Source organism: Oncorhynchus mykiss, chromosome 25 (assembly GCF_013265735.2).
Source record: "Oncorhynchus mykiss isolate Arlee chromosome 25, USDA_OmykA_1.1, whole genome shotgun sequence".
In the NCBI taxonomy this organism is placed as follows: Eukaryota; Metazoa; Chordata; class Actinopteri; order Salmoniformes; family Salmonidae; genus Oncorhynchus; species Oncorhynchus mykiss.
Genome location: NC_048589.1, coordinates 38,632,507 through 38,645,551, shown reverse-complemented (window position 1 = coordinate 38,645,551; position 13,045 = coordinate 38,632,507). Strand labels below are relative to the sequence as shown.

General features: G+C 40.9%; 1 protein-coding gene across 3 annotated transcripts in view; it reads left to right on the top strand.

Moving 5' to 3' along the window:
* LOC110505895 (neurexin-3a-like) overlaps positions 1-12,114 on the top strand; it is a 614,746-nt gene extending 602,632 nt beyond the window's left edge. For all 3 annotated transcript variants that reach the window (XM_036963045.1, XM_036963047.1, XM_036963046.1), the window contains one exon: positions 10,600-12,114. In XM_036963045.1, the coding sequence (XP_036818940.1) occupies positions 10,600-10,904 (305 nt within the window). In that variant the 3' untranslated portion in view covers positions 10,905-12,114. The remainder of the gene's footprint in view (positions 1-10,599) is intronic.
* The last annotated feature ends 931 nt before the right edge of the window (positions 12,115-13,045 follow it).

Sequence of the window (13,045 nt, the reverse complement as noted above, 5' to 3'; positions counted from 1 at the left end):
TACACGTAATCAACTAATGGCTAAATCACAATTAAAAGCCACTGTCATTTTTATCAAAACCTCTACTTATCCACTTCAAATAACCAGTCTTCATGAGATTTTCATAGCCTCTGAATTCTTATACATTATGCATATTAGCACGAAGGTAAGTAGGCATCATTAGCATAGTCTTTGTATAAGATTGAAGAGAAAAAAATGTGTAAAACATACAGTGGAATTTGTATTTTTGAACCTCACAATGATCCTTTTGATTCTTCAGAGCCAGTCACTGTCTCAGTATTCTGTTTGTAGTGAGATGATCTAGCGCGTTACGACAGGATAACGTGTACGTTAATAATCGGAAAGCAAGTACAGGGAGTGAATTTAATGAATAAACGAGCATGGACCAAAACAAGAAACCCGAGTAGCGTACAGACATGAAAAATATAAACAGAAACAACAACACCTGAGGAAAGAACCAAAGGGAGTGACAGATATTGGGGAGGTAATCAGGAAGGTGATGGAGTCCAGGTGAGTCTCATGAGGCGCAGGTGCGTGTAACAATGATGACAGATGTGTGTAATAATGAGTAAACTGGTGACAGCAAGCGCCAGAGAGGAGGAGCTGGAGTAGACGTGACAGGCGTCTTAAGGCCTGTTTCAATTATCCTCTATATGGCTGGCCAGCCCCAGGTTAAGGTTAGGGTTAGGGCTAGGGTTACATTTAGGGTTCGGATAACGGTTAAGGTTAGGGCTAGGGTTACATTTAGGGTTCGGATAACGGTTAAGGTTAGGGTTAGGGTTAGGGCTAGGGTTACGTTTAGGGTTCGGATAACGGTTAAGGTTAGGGCTAGGGTTACATTTAGGGTTCGGATAACGGTTAAGGTTAGGGCTAGGGTTAGGGAAAGGGTTACATTTAGGGTTAGGATAACGGTTAAGGTTAGGGCTAGGATTACATTTAGGGTTCGGATAACGGTTAAGGTTAGGGCTAGGGTTAGGGTTGGTAGATAGTTGAAATGTTACTGATAGTCTGGGTTAAGGTTAGGGCTAGGGTTAGGGTTGGTAGAGAGTTGAAATGTTACTGATAGTCTGGGTTAAGGTTAGGGCTAGGGTTAGGGTTGGTAGAGAGTTGAAATGTTACTGATAGTCTGGGTTAAGGTTAGGGCTAGGGTTAGGGTTGGTAGAGAGTTGAAATGTTACTGATAGTCTGGGTTAAGGTTAGGGCTAGGGTTAGGGTTGGTAGAGAGTTGAAATGTTACCGATAGTCTGGGTTAAGGTTAGGGTTAGGGTTCGGGTTGGTAGAGAGTTGAAATGTTACTGATAGTCTGGGTTAAGGTTAGGGCTAGGGTTAGGGTTAGTAGAGAGTTGAAATGTTACTGATAGTCTGGGTTAAGGTTAGGGTTAGGGTTGGTAGATAGTTGAAATGTTACTGATAGTCTGGGTTAAGGTTAGGGCTAGGGTTAGGGTTGGTAGAGAGTTGAAATGTTACTGATAGTCTGGGTTAAGGTTAGGGCTAGGGTTAGGGTTGGTAGAGAGTTGAAATGTTACCGATGGTCTGGGTTAAGGTTAGGGTTAGGGTTAGGGTTGGTAGAGAGTTGAAATGTTACTGATAGTCTGGGTTAAGGTTAGGGCTAGGGTTAGGGTTGGTAGAGAGTTGAAATGTTACTGATAGTCTGGGTTAAGGTTAGGGCTAGGGTTAGGGTTGGTAGAGAGTTGAAATGTTACTGATAGTCTGGGTTAAGGTTAGGGCTAGGGTTAGGGTTGGTAGAGAGTTGAAATGTTACCGATGGTCTGGGTTAAGGTTAGGGTTAGGGTTAGGGTTGGTAGAGAGTTGAAATGTTACTGATAGTCTGGGTTAAGGTTAGGGCTAGGGTTAGGGTTGGTAGAGAGTTGAAATGTTACTGATAGTCTGGGTTAAGGTTAGGGCTAGGGTTAGGGTTGGTAGAGAGTTGAAATGTTACTGATAGTCTGGGTTAAGGTTAGGGCTAGGGTTAGGGTTGGTAGAGAGTTGAAATGTTACTGATAGTCTGGGTTAAGGTTAGGGCTAGGGTTAGGGTTGGTAGAGAGTTGAAATGTTACTGATAGTCTGTCGATCATCTACAGAAGGACTATCCAAAATAAAGTGTTTCCCAGACAGGTAGTAAATCCCTGGTGAAAGACATGATGCCGAGGATACACGTCTCTGGTCATGGCCTAGCTCACCGAGGTGCTAGAGAGGTGGATCAGGACTCCTCAGGCTCTGCTAGGGGGTTGCAGAGGTGCTACATCTGTTAGACACGGAGGTGAACCCTCAACTCTCAGATGGCAGTCAGTGAAGACCAGACAATCATTTATTGTTATAAATCAGGAAGCATACTTATTTATCCCCAAAATACTTGCAACATATGCTCTTCTATATGGTTCTCCTCCCAAGTAGAATATCAAAACATAGCGTTTCTCTGCACTATACAAGAGAAGAAAGCAATACAAGACCAGCTTCAGACACACTGTTATGGGCATGGTGTGAATTACAGGTAGCCATTTGGGGGAGGCTCAGCTCCCCTGAATGAGATGTTAGTTCCCCTAAATGCAACAAACTTCAACTTTAGGGAGTCTCTAAATAATCCTAATTTACCCATGCTCCTATTTGTTTAAAATGCAGTGGTAAATATGTTTTACAGTGGTAAATGTGAAAATAAAATATTCTACTGAAACCAACACCCCCACGTCGCTGTCATGGTTTAAACTCTATATTTCTATGCCGCTTCGCTGTCCATCCAGTAATGCTGAATTTCAACTTCTGCTCCTTTACGCATAGATGTTCCTTTGTACTTCCTCATTTTCACATTTGTTTACCATGCGTCCTTGATAAAAAAATTGCCTTTATTATAAATTCATTAGATTTATCCCATGATTTATCATTGTTTGCTTAAGTCAGTCAGCTGTTTAGAGCGCTCATTTGGTTGTTTTTCAGGTGCACAGTGGGTAATGGTGTTCTCCATGACCAGAAGTAGTAGAACCATTTATAGAGCTTCATTAATTTCTATCAATATATGTTTTCTTTCTTGGATCAGTTGATGATGGTCAAAAAATATCACTAGACAACTAGCTTACAGCTAGACACCTGTGCGCATCCAATCCATTCAAGAAGTATAGGTTAATGACAGTAGGACTATAGTTGACTCTTTCGGTTAGAAGCTTTCGATTTTTACAATGGCATAAGCCTATATTACACTAAACAAAAATATAACTTGTAAAGTGCTGGTCACCTTTTTCATGAGTTGAAATAAAATAACTCAGAAATGTTCCATACACACAAAAGCTTTTTTTCTCTCAAATCGTGTGCACAAACTTGTTTAAATTCCTGTTAAGGAGCATTTTATCGGCTTGTCTCCCAAGTGGGTGGACCTATGCCCTTCCAGGCCCACCCATAGCTGAGCCCCTGCACAGTCATGTGAAATCCATAGATTAGGGCCTAATGAATATATTTAAATTGACAGCAAAATCTTTAAAATGGTTGCAAGTCGCGTTTATATTTTTAGATTTTTTTTGTGCCCTTGAGAACTGTTTTCACTGCAAAACCTAATGAAATGTTACCTAGGCCTGTTTACACTTGGGCTACAGTCCATTTTCCAAAACCTCCAAGGTCCATGATTCATACAGGGTTGAAGTTCAATGTTTTAATTCAAAATGTGAAATGCTTAATAATGACAAATAACACTGTCATAAATGTCATTAATGTAAGGAAAGATAGTGTTGTAGGTCACATGATTTGTGAAGACTCCAGTCATTCATTCATGGCTTATGGTGTAAACATGTTTTGATTCAACTCATGTATTATATTGAATGTAAGCTACCTGTTCTGCGTAAGTTGATGTGTTTAAAATAGCCTAGTGGAGGGTAAAACCAAGGAAAAGCTGTTTACCCGTCTTTAAAACTTTTTTTACCACGACCGTCAACCACTTATTTATTTATAACACTACATCACTGGCTACCAGATATTTCAAGTTGATCGTAATACACATTGTAGCCTAATCTAGTAAAATCACCATGTGTGTTAGGGTGACCATTCTGTTTTTCCAGGGACAGTTTCAGTCCTATTTCAGGTGTCCCGACTATTCAGCCAACAAAAAAAAGGTACAATTTTTTGGCAAGACACATCAATTGATGTCGGGCTATTCGATGACAATCGCTGAATGTCATTAGACTTTTTGGTGTTTTGTAATATAGTTCTATTTCAATTCATCAAACGAGACGAGTATACATGCAGTTTGGATGCTGCGATTATTTTGGAGTGGATGAACATGCCTACTTTTTGAAGATATTTGTTTGACAATCAGATGAAAATATCATACATGAATGGTTGTGTTCATGCCACAACAAAAGGTAATACATGTTTACCGTTTAAATAACGTCTTTAAGAGGCCAATGAAAATAAGTTGCATTCAATAGAGACCCCCCCCCTGAATGTCATGGTGTAATTCACACTCTGGTTATGGGTGAAATCTGTCAGTGTCCTCTGCCTCCTCCACTGTCTGCAGTGCTGTCTGTTTTTACAAGATAAGAGCTCCTGTATCTGTCTTCCGAGTGCTTCTCAGACATTCGCTAGCTACTATCTCACTCAGGGAAGGATTGTTTACCCTCATGCCAATATTAATGTTCCATTTGACATTGCACAATTTTATGATGCGATGATTTGCATCCACAAGAATAATATCTCGCCGTAGCTGTCCACACCTTTGTAGCTGAGTGACATTGACATGATGAAATGTGTCAGAACACCCTCAAAATGAAGTTAAACTCCTGGTGAAATTACCGATAATAACAAAAAAAATTGATCTTGTTAGTGAGATCCTCAGTTTAAAGTGTTTATCAGATACATTTAGTCTGTGTTTAACTTCAGAAAAAATACAACAAAGAGATTCATATCTTCTTGTGGAATTCCTCTGTCTGTTGCTGTCTAGCTGTGAAACTAAAGGGCTGTGGGAATCAAGTTTTATCTTGAATGTTTATTTTTGTTAAATTTAACTTGGCAAGTCCGTTAAGAAGAAATTCTTATTTTCAAAGACCACCTACCCGGGAACTGTGGGTTAACTGCCTTGTTCAGGGGCAGAACAACAGATTCTTTTTTTTAACCTTGTCAATTCATGGATTTGATCCAGCAACATTTCAGTTACTGGCCCTATGCTCTAACCACTAGGCTACCTAGTAATGACTTCTCTTTCCATCTGTTACTGTAGAATACATCATTATGGGTCAATGTCATTCTTATACTGCTACAGCCCTTGGTTGAACTGCACCCCTGCACTCCGGCATGCCGTATGTTCTTTTGACTTTCCCTAAAAGCAACTTACTCCAAGTATGCATCAACATCTTGCAGTACAACCCAAAAAATATTATAAACTGGGTGCTTTGAGCCCTGAATGCTGATTGGCTTGCACCCGTGGTATATCAGACCGTATACCACGGGTTTGACAAAACACTTATTTCTTAGTGCTCGAATTACATTAGTAACCAGTTTATAATAGCAATAAAGCAATATACCACGGCTAAGGGCCTAAGATGTGTTGTGCCTGAGAACAGCTCTTAGCCGTGGTATACTGGCCATATACCACACCTCCTCGGGCCTTATTGCTTAATTAACCCATTCTCAGCCAGTGTGTTCTTCTCTCTGACCTACACCCAGACTGCGCGCCGGGTCCATGTCTTAAGACTAACATAAACAGATCTATTTGTCATCCAATGCCAATGACCGAGGGAATGTCGTCACCTGACTGCTCCTCCCGACTGTCTGTTTTATAGCCTCTGGTTGTAGTGTGTACACATTGAAGTGGCTTTGTTCTCTCATTTTATATGGACATTTATATTTTGATAGTTTATCATATTTTATACATTTTTTTTGTGTCGATGTTCAAATTAATAAATTAGATTTTTATTATGAATATGATTTTTTGGGAGGGGAATTATTTCGCTTACTTTGCTACTTTGTTATGGTAAACATTAGTTTCGACCACTTTGAATCAGATGTGAGTATTTGGAATCACATGTTTTAATAATTTTTTATAGAATAATTTAAATGTTCATCTTATTTTGGGAGATTTGGAACTACTTCAGCGAATGGACTGTGTGCTTTAGACCACTGCTTATAATCTAACAACAAAAACATCAAGTTATCCTCCATTTTGTTAAAACCAGTCCATTTAAGTTGACACAACATTTGGTGAAGTGGTGCCATATAATGGTCCTTGGTTTTTCAGATTTTTGATGAGCAATTTTGAAAAAACAATTAAACTTGTTTTTAAATTGAATGATTGATTACGTAAAAAAAAATAAACTGCATGGCTAAGAAGGTGCAGTTCAGGGTTTGTCAGACTGTCAGTGTTAGTAGAGTTCTGTGATTCTCTGTAGATGGGCATGTGTGCATAAGCTCACTGGTTGTATGTCCCCATCCCTTCCTTACAGCCAAAAGCTCTAACGCCACCAGACTTCCTCGTACTGCCTTTACATGGACATGGCAACTGACTTACACTATCACCCTCATCATCCTCATCTCCTCTGTAGTATGTTCATAGGCCCCTCCCCCGTGGACAGTCATCCATCCATTCTAAATGAAGGAACAAATACAAAACTGATAAAAAAAACTTCAAATGAACAGAAAGTACATATTTATTGAGAAGTCAATGCGAAAACGTACAGATGTACAGGATTACTTATCGAAAGAAAAAAATAGTATTTATGTTGCCGTTTATTTTTCATGTTATATGGTGTGGATGTAAGTGTTGTTCCCATCACATCTAAAGAAAAAAATAAACAAGATGTCCAATTGCTGAATTATTTTTGATCAAAACTATACTGAGCCAAGAACATTCTCACACAACTTTCTTTTGTAAACTCTTTTTTTTTCCATGCCAAAATCATGCGGTGATTGTTGATGTAAGTTGACAAAGACTATGTGGTTTCTTCCTTGAATAATGTTTTCGAGGGCTGTTATGATGTTTAAAACAGAGTTGTTGTTTTTTACGTTTGCTTTGTACAACATGTAGCTAATCTTAATGTAATAGATCCAACTGTTCTCTTAGTTTTTGTATGTTTGCCTTGATTTAAATTCCTTTTTTTTTATCATTTGAAATTTGCATCCGTTTGTAATGCTTAGTGATAAGCCTTGGTAGTGTACTGTATACGCATACCTTGATGGCAGTGGGATTTGGCAGCTGCAATGACAACCTGAATGTTCATCATTTCCCTTTTGAGAAACAGACCATACCTACACTCGCCTTTTAACGCTACACCAAACTCAGCATGTGATTGGATACCACTGTATTTTCCTCCTTTAGAAAACAATGGGGATTTGTTACTTCATACAGTATGTTGGCCTCCACATACACACACACTCAAACACACACAAACACAGTTAATGCACATTATTTATCGTCATTCTCCCCTAAAATTAACCAAGTGCTGACAACATGTGTGGATCTGCAAGTCTAATTTCAACCTGTTGGTTCCCAGTGCAGCTCTAATCACTACAAAAGCTCTTCATTGCTCTTGCATTGTTGTCTTAGGTTTTTAATGAAATACTTCGTTTGAAGCTGGATAACAATGTTGCTGGTAGAATTGTGTATTGCGTGGCTTGCTTTATAGTTAGAATAATGCGCTTTAAAGTGCAAGGAGATCCGCCCGGATAGTTATTTTTTTACATTCCCTGATTACTTACAGTTAATTAGTGGGCATATGAAATAACCTGTTGTTTGTTAATTATACAATGTAGATACTCACAAGGCATTTGTTGACTTTTCAGAAACGATAAAGTGCTATTGAAACCTTATTTAATTTAAAGTGCAGGCTAAATTATTTTGGTATAATTTTCACTAAAGGCACCCTTTGCTGGGGTGAAAAATATGAATTTAATTGAATAACAAGCTCTTGAATTGAATTGTGCAAGGGTAACTTGCTTATGAAAGCCCCCAGTGATTCATGATACACTACATCATGATACGCTACATCACCCCCTCCAGAATGACACAGACACCCCCTCCAGAATGATACAGACACCCCCTCCAGAATGACACAGACACCCCCTCCAGAATGACACAGACACCCCCTCCAGAATGATACAGACACCCCCTCCAGAATGACACATACACCCCCTCCAGAATGATACAGACACCCCCTCCAGAATGATACAGACAACCCCTCCAGAATGATACAGACACCCCATCCAGAATGATACAGACACCCCCTACAGAATGATACATACACCCCCTCCATAATTATACAGACACCCCCTCCAGAATGATACATACACCCCCTCCAGAATGACAGACACCCCCTCCAGAATGATACAGACACCCCCTCCAGAATGATACAGACACCCCCTCCAGAATGACACAGACACCCCCTCCAGAATGACACAGACACCCCCTCCAGAATGACACAGACACCCCCTCCAGAATGACACAGACACCCCCTCCAGAATGATAGACACCCCCTCCAGAATGACACAGACACCCCCTCCAGAATGATACAGACAACCCCTCCAGAATGGTACAGACAACCCCTCCAGAATGATACAGACATCCCCTCCAGAATGGTACAGACACCCCTTCCAGAATGATACAGACCCCCTCCAGAATGATACAGATCCTGCCTCCAGAATGATAGACACCACCTAAAGAATGATACAGACACCCCCTCCAGAATTTAACAGACCCCCTCCAGAATGATACAGACCCCCTCCAGAATGATACAGACTCCCTCCAGAATGATACAGACCCCCTCCAGAATGACACAGACACCACCTCCAGAATGACACAGACACTCCCTCCAGAATGATACAGACACCCCTTCCAGAAAGATATAGACACCCCCTCCAGAATGAAACAGACACCCACCCCCCAGAATGATGCAGACATCCCCTCCAGAATGATGCAGACACCCTTTCCAAAATGATACAGACACCACCTCCAGAGTGATAGACACCACCTCCAGAATGAAACAGACACCACCTCCAGAATGATAGACACCACCTCCAGAATGATAGACACCCCCTCCAGAATGACAGACACCGGACATAAATCACCCAAGGGTACATGACACATGCACAGAAAGGTGATCAGCGAGTGAACATTCAGCCGTCATTGATCTGCCCTATGAAATCCTGTCATTATGGAAGCCATTCAAAAGGATAGAGGCTGGGGTCGACTGGGGAGCCAGATCTTTCCAGATCCTTCCATGGGGGTTACTGACACTGTATGGTAATCTAGCCAGTTAGGACTTCTGTCCGTCACACATATCATATTGTAGAATTATAAATACATCCAGGTTTAAGCCACTGTGCTGCTTGTTTTCCGTTTTCAAATAGAGATACAGTTATTTCACTTCAGCTACGTGATGACTTCAGTGTCAGATGAGAGAGAATATTTTCTTTTCAAAAGGTAAAAATCCACTAAAATCCACATTATCCTGGCCTCTATTGGTTATATATTTTCTTAAGTCCTTTTTGTAGTTGTTGATTGAACCTTAATGTCTGGCTCACCCTCACACCTCCCGTAGCCTTTTGTAGTTGTTGATTGAACCTTAATGTCTGGCTCACCCTCACACCTCCCGTAGCCTTTTGTAGTTGTTGATTGAACCTTAATGTCTGGCTCACCCTCACACCTCCCGTAGCCTTTTGTAGTTGTTGATTGAACCTTAATGTCTGGCTCACCCTCACACCTCCCGTAGCCTTTTGTAGTTGTTGATTGAACCTTAATGTCTGGCTCACCCTCACACCTCCCGTAGCCTCTTGATCCTTTTTAGCTTTGCCTTTTGTTCTGTTTTCTGGCATGTTTATTCTTATTTTAAAGCTGTGTTATGTAGGTACAGTGTGTGTGCATGTTTTGTTTTGTACAGCATCGTGTTGTGCTTTTATTTTACCTCTTTTCCGTTTTGGGTGAATGTGATAGCTATATGAATGTGTGTGGTTGCCAAGATGTCCTTACTTCTCTCTAACATGTATTTTGTCTGTCTCTACGTCTAGGAGGTGAATTAGTCATCCCTGTACTCTTAGAGGACCAATTAGTGTTACCCCCGTCCATCCCCCTCCCAACCCTCTGCCCACCCCTCACCATAATTGAAACCACCAAAGAGTCCCTGTCCAAGGCCACTGAGGCCGGGGTACCTTGCTTGTCGGACCGAGGCAGCGATGATTGTGATGATTGTGATGATGATGATGGCTTGGTGATATCTGGGTATGATTTCGACTCTAACCTGCCTCCTACTGATGATGAAGAGCTTTACGCCACCTTCTCCTTGGTAACAGATAAGACCTTGTCCACGTCGGCTTTTGAAGGTGGCTACAAAGCTCACCAGCCCAAGTGGGAAACCAAGGACTTTAGACCTAACAAACCATCCTCAGACCGCGGTAGGACTACCACTACCGCCGTGCTGCCACTAGCACCCGACCAGAGCCGCTACACCTCCACCGCAGCCCTGCACAACACGTCACCCGCCAAGCTGCCTGCCGGCAAAATGAATAACCGCGAGCTAAAACCCCAGCCAGACGTAGTGTTGCTCCCGTTGCCCACCCTACCCTATGAGGTAGACAATACCAAGCAGAGGGCTCCTGTAATAACCTCCCCCATGTTCCATACTGTACCCACAGCCCTGCCCACCCAGCCCGTCATCAACAGAGTCCCGGGACCCCCGGAAGTGTCCCGCCAGTCTAGCAGCACCATCGGGATGGTCGTGGGGATAGTGGCGGCCGCAGCCCTGTGCATCGTCATCCTCCTGTACGCCATGTATAAGTACAGGAACAGGGACGAGGGTTCCTACCAGGTGGACGAGAGCAGGAATTACATCACCAACTCGGCAACGCAGAGCAACGGAGCCGCCGTGAAGGACAAACAGCAAAGCTCGAAAGCTGTCAAAGGAAAACAGAAAAACAAGGACAAGGAGTATTACGTTTGAGTGACGGACGTTGAGAGATGAAAAGAGAGAGGAAGAGAAAGACAAGTATAGAGAAATATAGAAGTGTATTTAACAGTCACCTTCTAAGGAGCTGCGATGACAAAACATGCTAAAACTAGAACCGTTACTTGATGCTGTGTAGAGTGGTTGAACTATGACTATGTGTAGTAATATGAAGAAGACTTACCATTGTAAGCATACAGGGAAGGATAATAGCATCTTTAGAGACCTTCCTCTTCTGCCGGGTTCGTGTACAACTACTTCACAGCGACTGCATCATCATCCTAAGGGACTTTTAGAACTATGTGATCCTTGGCGTTAAAACAAAAAAATACAATTTGGTTTGTTTTTGTAAACCTGTACAAAATGAAAGATGTTCGTTAATCTTGACCGTCTTCAGCATGTAAGCAACGTGTAGTGCTTTAGCAAGAGTGGGTCAGGATAAAAAGGATCACTGTAAAGTCAATGAAAAAAAAAATGGACTACTGCTGTTAAAAGATATCGTACATTTTTTTATTGTCTGTATGGTTTCGGGATCATAAAAGTGTGGTGTCTACGCAACAACAACAAAAAACATCTACTACTCTATGTATCAAGTGACACCGAGTGAGCTCAAATGGCTGAGGAAAGATCTCTTAGGATCTCTTCAGATCTCAGAGCTCTGTTGTCTGTCCTCTGATCTCAACATGATTACTCTCGTTGTGTGACAGAAGGACAGAGTGACACTGACGTGGGGTCCTGGCGAGAAGTGGTTGCTTGTTCTTGTCTCGGTTAAAAGCAACTGATTGTAATGCATGTAGTCCCATTCTACCAAAACTGTACAGTACAGTACAATATACCACTAGAGTACAATGTACAATACATACCAGTACAGTATATTGTACAGTACAGTACAATATATAAACTTAGCTTGACCAGTCCTTTTCTCTCTAAAGGCCAAACTTTATACTTCGTCATCATCAAGACCCCACAACTCTTTCAATTTTACTCCCCAAAAACGTCAACAATTAAAATATGAGTATCCCTAAGGATAAAAAGGTCTGTTGGTTTGCAGTCGTGCTGGTTGTGTCTTTTGCAGGCCTCTGTGTGTTGGTTAATCACCTCTTGTTCTATTTTCTATGGAGCTGTCCCATCGAGGACAGAATGCAGTACTATAACACTGTTAAAGATGTCTATACAGAAATAAATCTAATGTGAAAAGTGTGAATTATATCTGTCACAGTCAAAACTGTGTCAAACAAACACATTTGTTTACATATTTTATTACATTATAGCCGTTGTACTTTGTAGGTACTAGCTATTGTACATACCATCTAAGTTTAAATGTTTTTGTAATTATATTGTACAGACTGATCACATGGTTTATCAGTGTATTTCATGAAGACACATCTATAACTATTAACTGACGTGAAGAAAGACTTTGAAGCATTGAGAATACACATTTAGTAAAGAAAGGAGAACACTATGTTAAGATAGAAACATCTGCGATCAGAGCTCTAAGTGTCAATCAAATACAAGATGGCCGATCTTAATTGTACCAATGCTTTCTTCCTCTTCTCTGGTTATTTTAGTGTTAGTTATATTTTGAAAAGATTAAAGAGAAGCTATATTAATCGAAGACTATAGCTGTTGGATGCGGAGGCGCAGTTCAGACAATCTCCCAAAACACCGTGTGATTCTTACCTCCAGGTCTTTACACTAACATTCATGACAAATCGTTCGCTTATCATATTTGTTTTACACATTTTTGTTATACAGTGCCTTAAAAAAGTATTCATCCCCCTTGGCGTTTTTCCTATTTTGTTGCATTACAACCTGTAATTTAAATAGATTTTTATTTGGATTTCATGTAATGGACATACACAAAATAGTCCAAATTGGTGAAGTGAAATGAAAAAAAATTCACTTAAAACGTAAAAGTGGTGCGTGCATATGTCTTCAACCCTTTTGCTATGAAGCACCTAAATAAGATCTGGTGCAACCAATTACCTTCAGAAGTCACATAATTTGTTAAATAAATTACATCTGTGTGCAATCTAAGTGTCACATGATCTCAGTATATATCCACCTGTTCTGAAAGGCCCCAGAGTCTGCAACACCATTAAGAAGGGGTACCACCAAGCAAGCGACACCATGAAGAC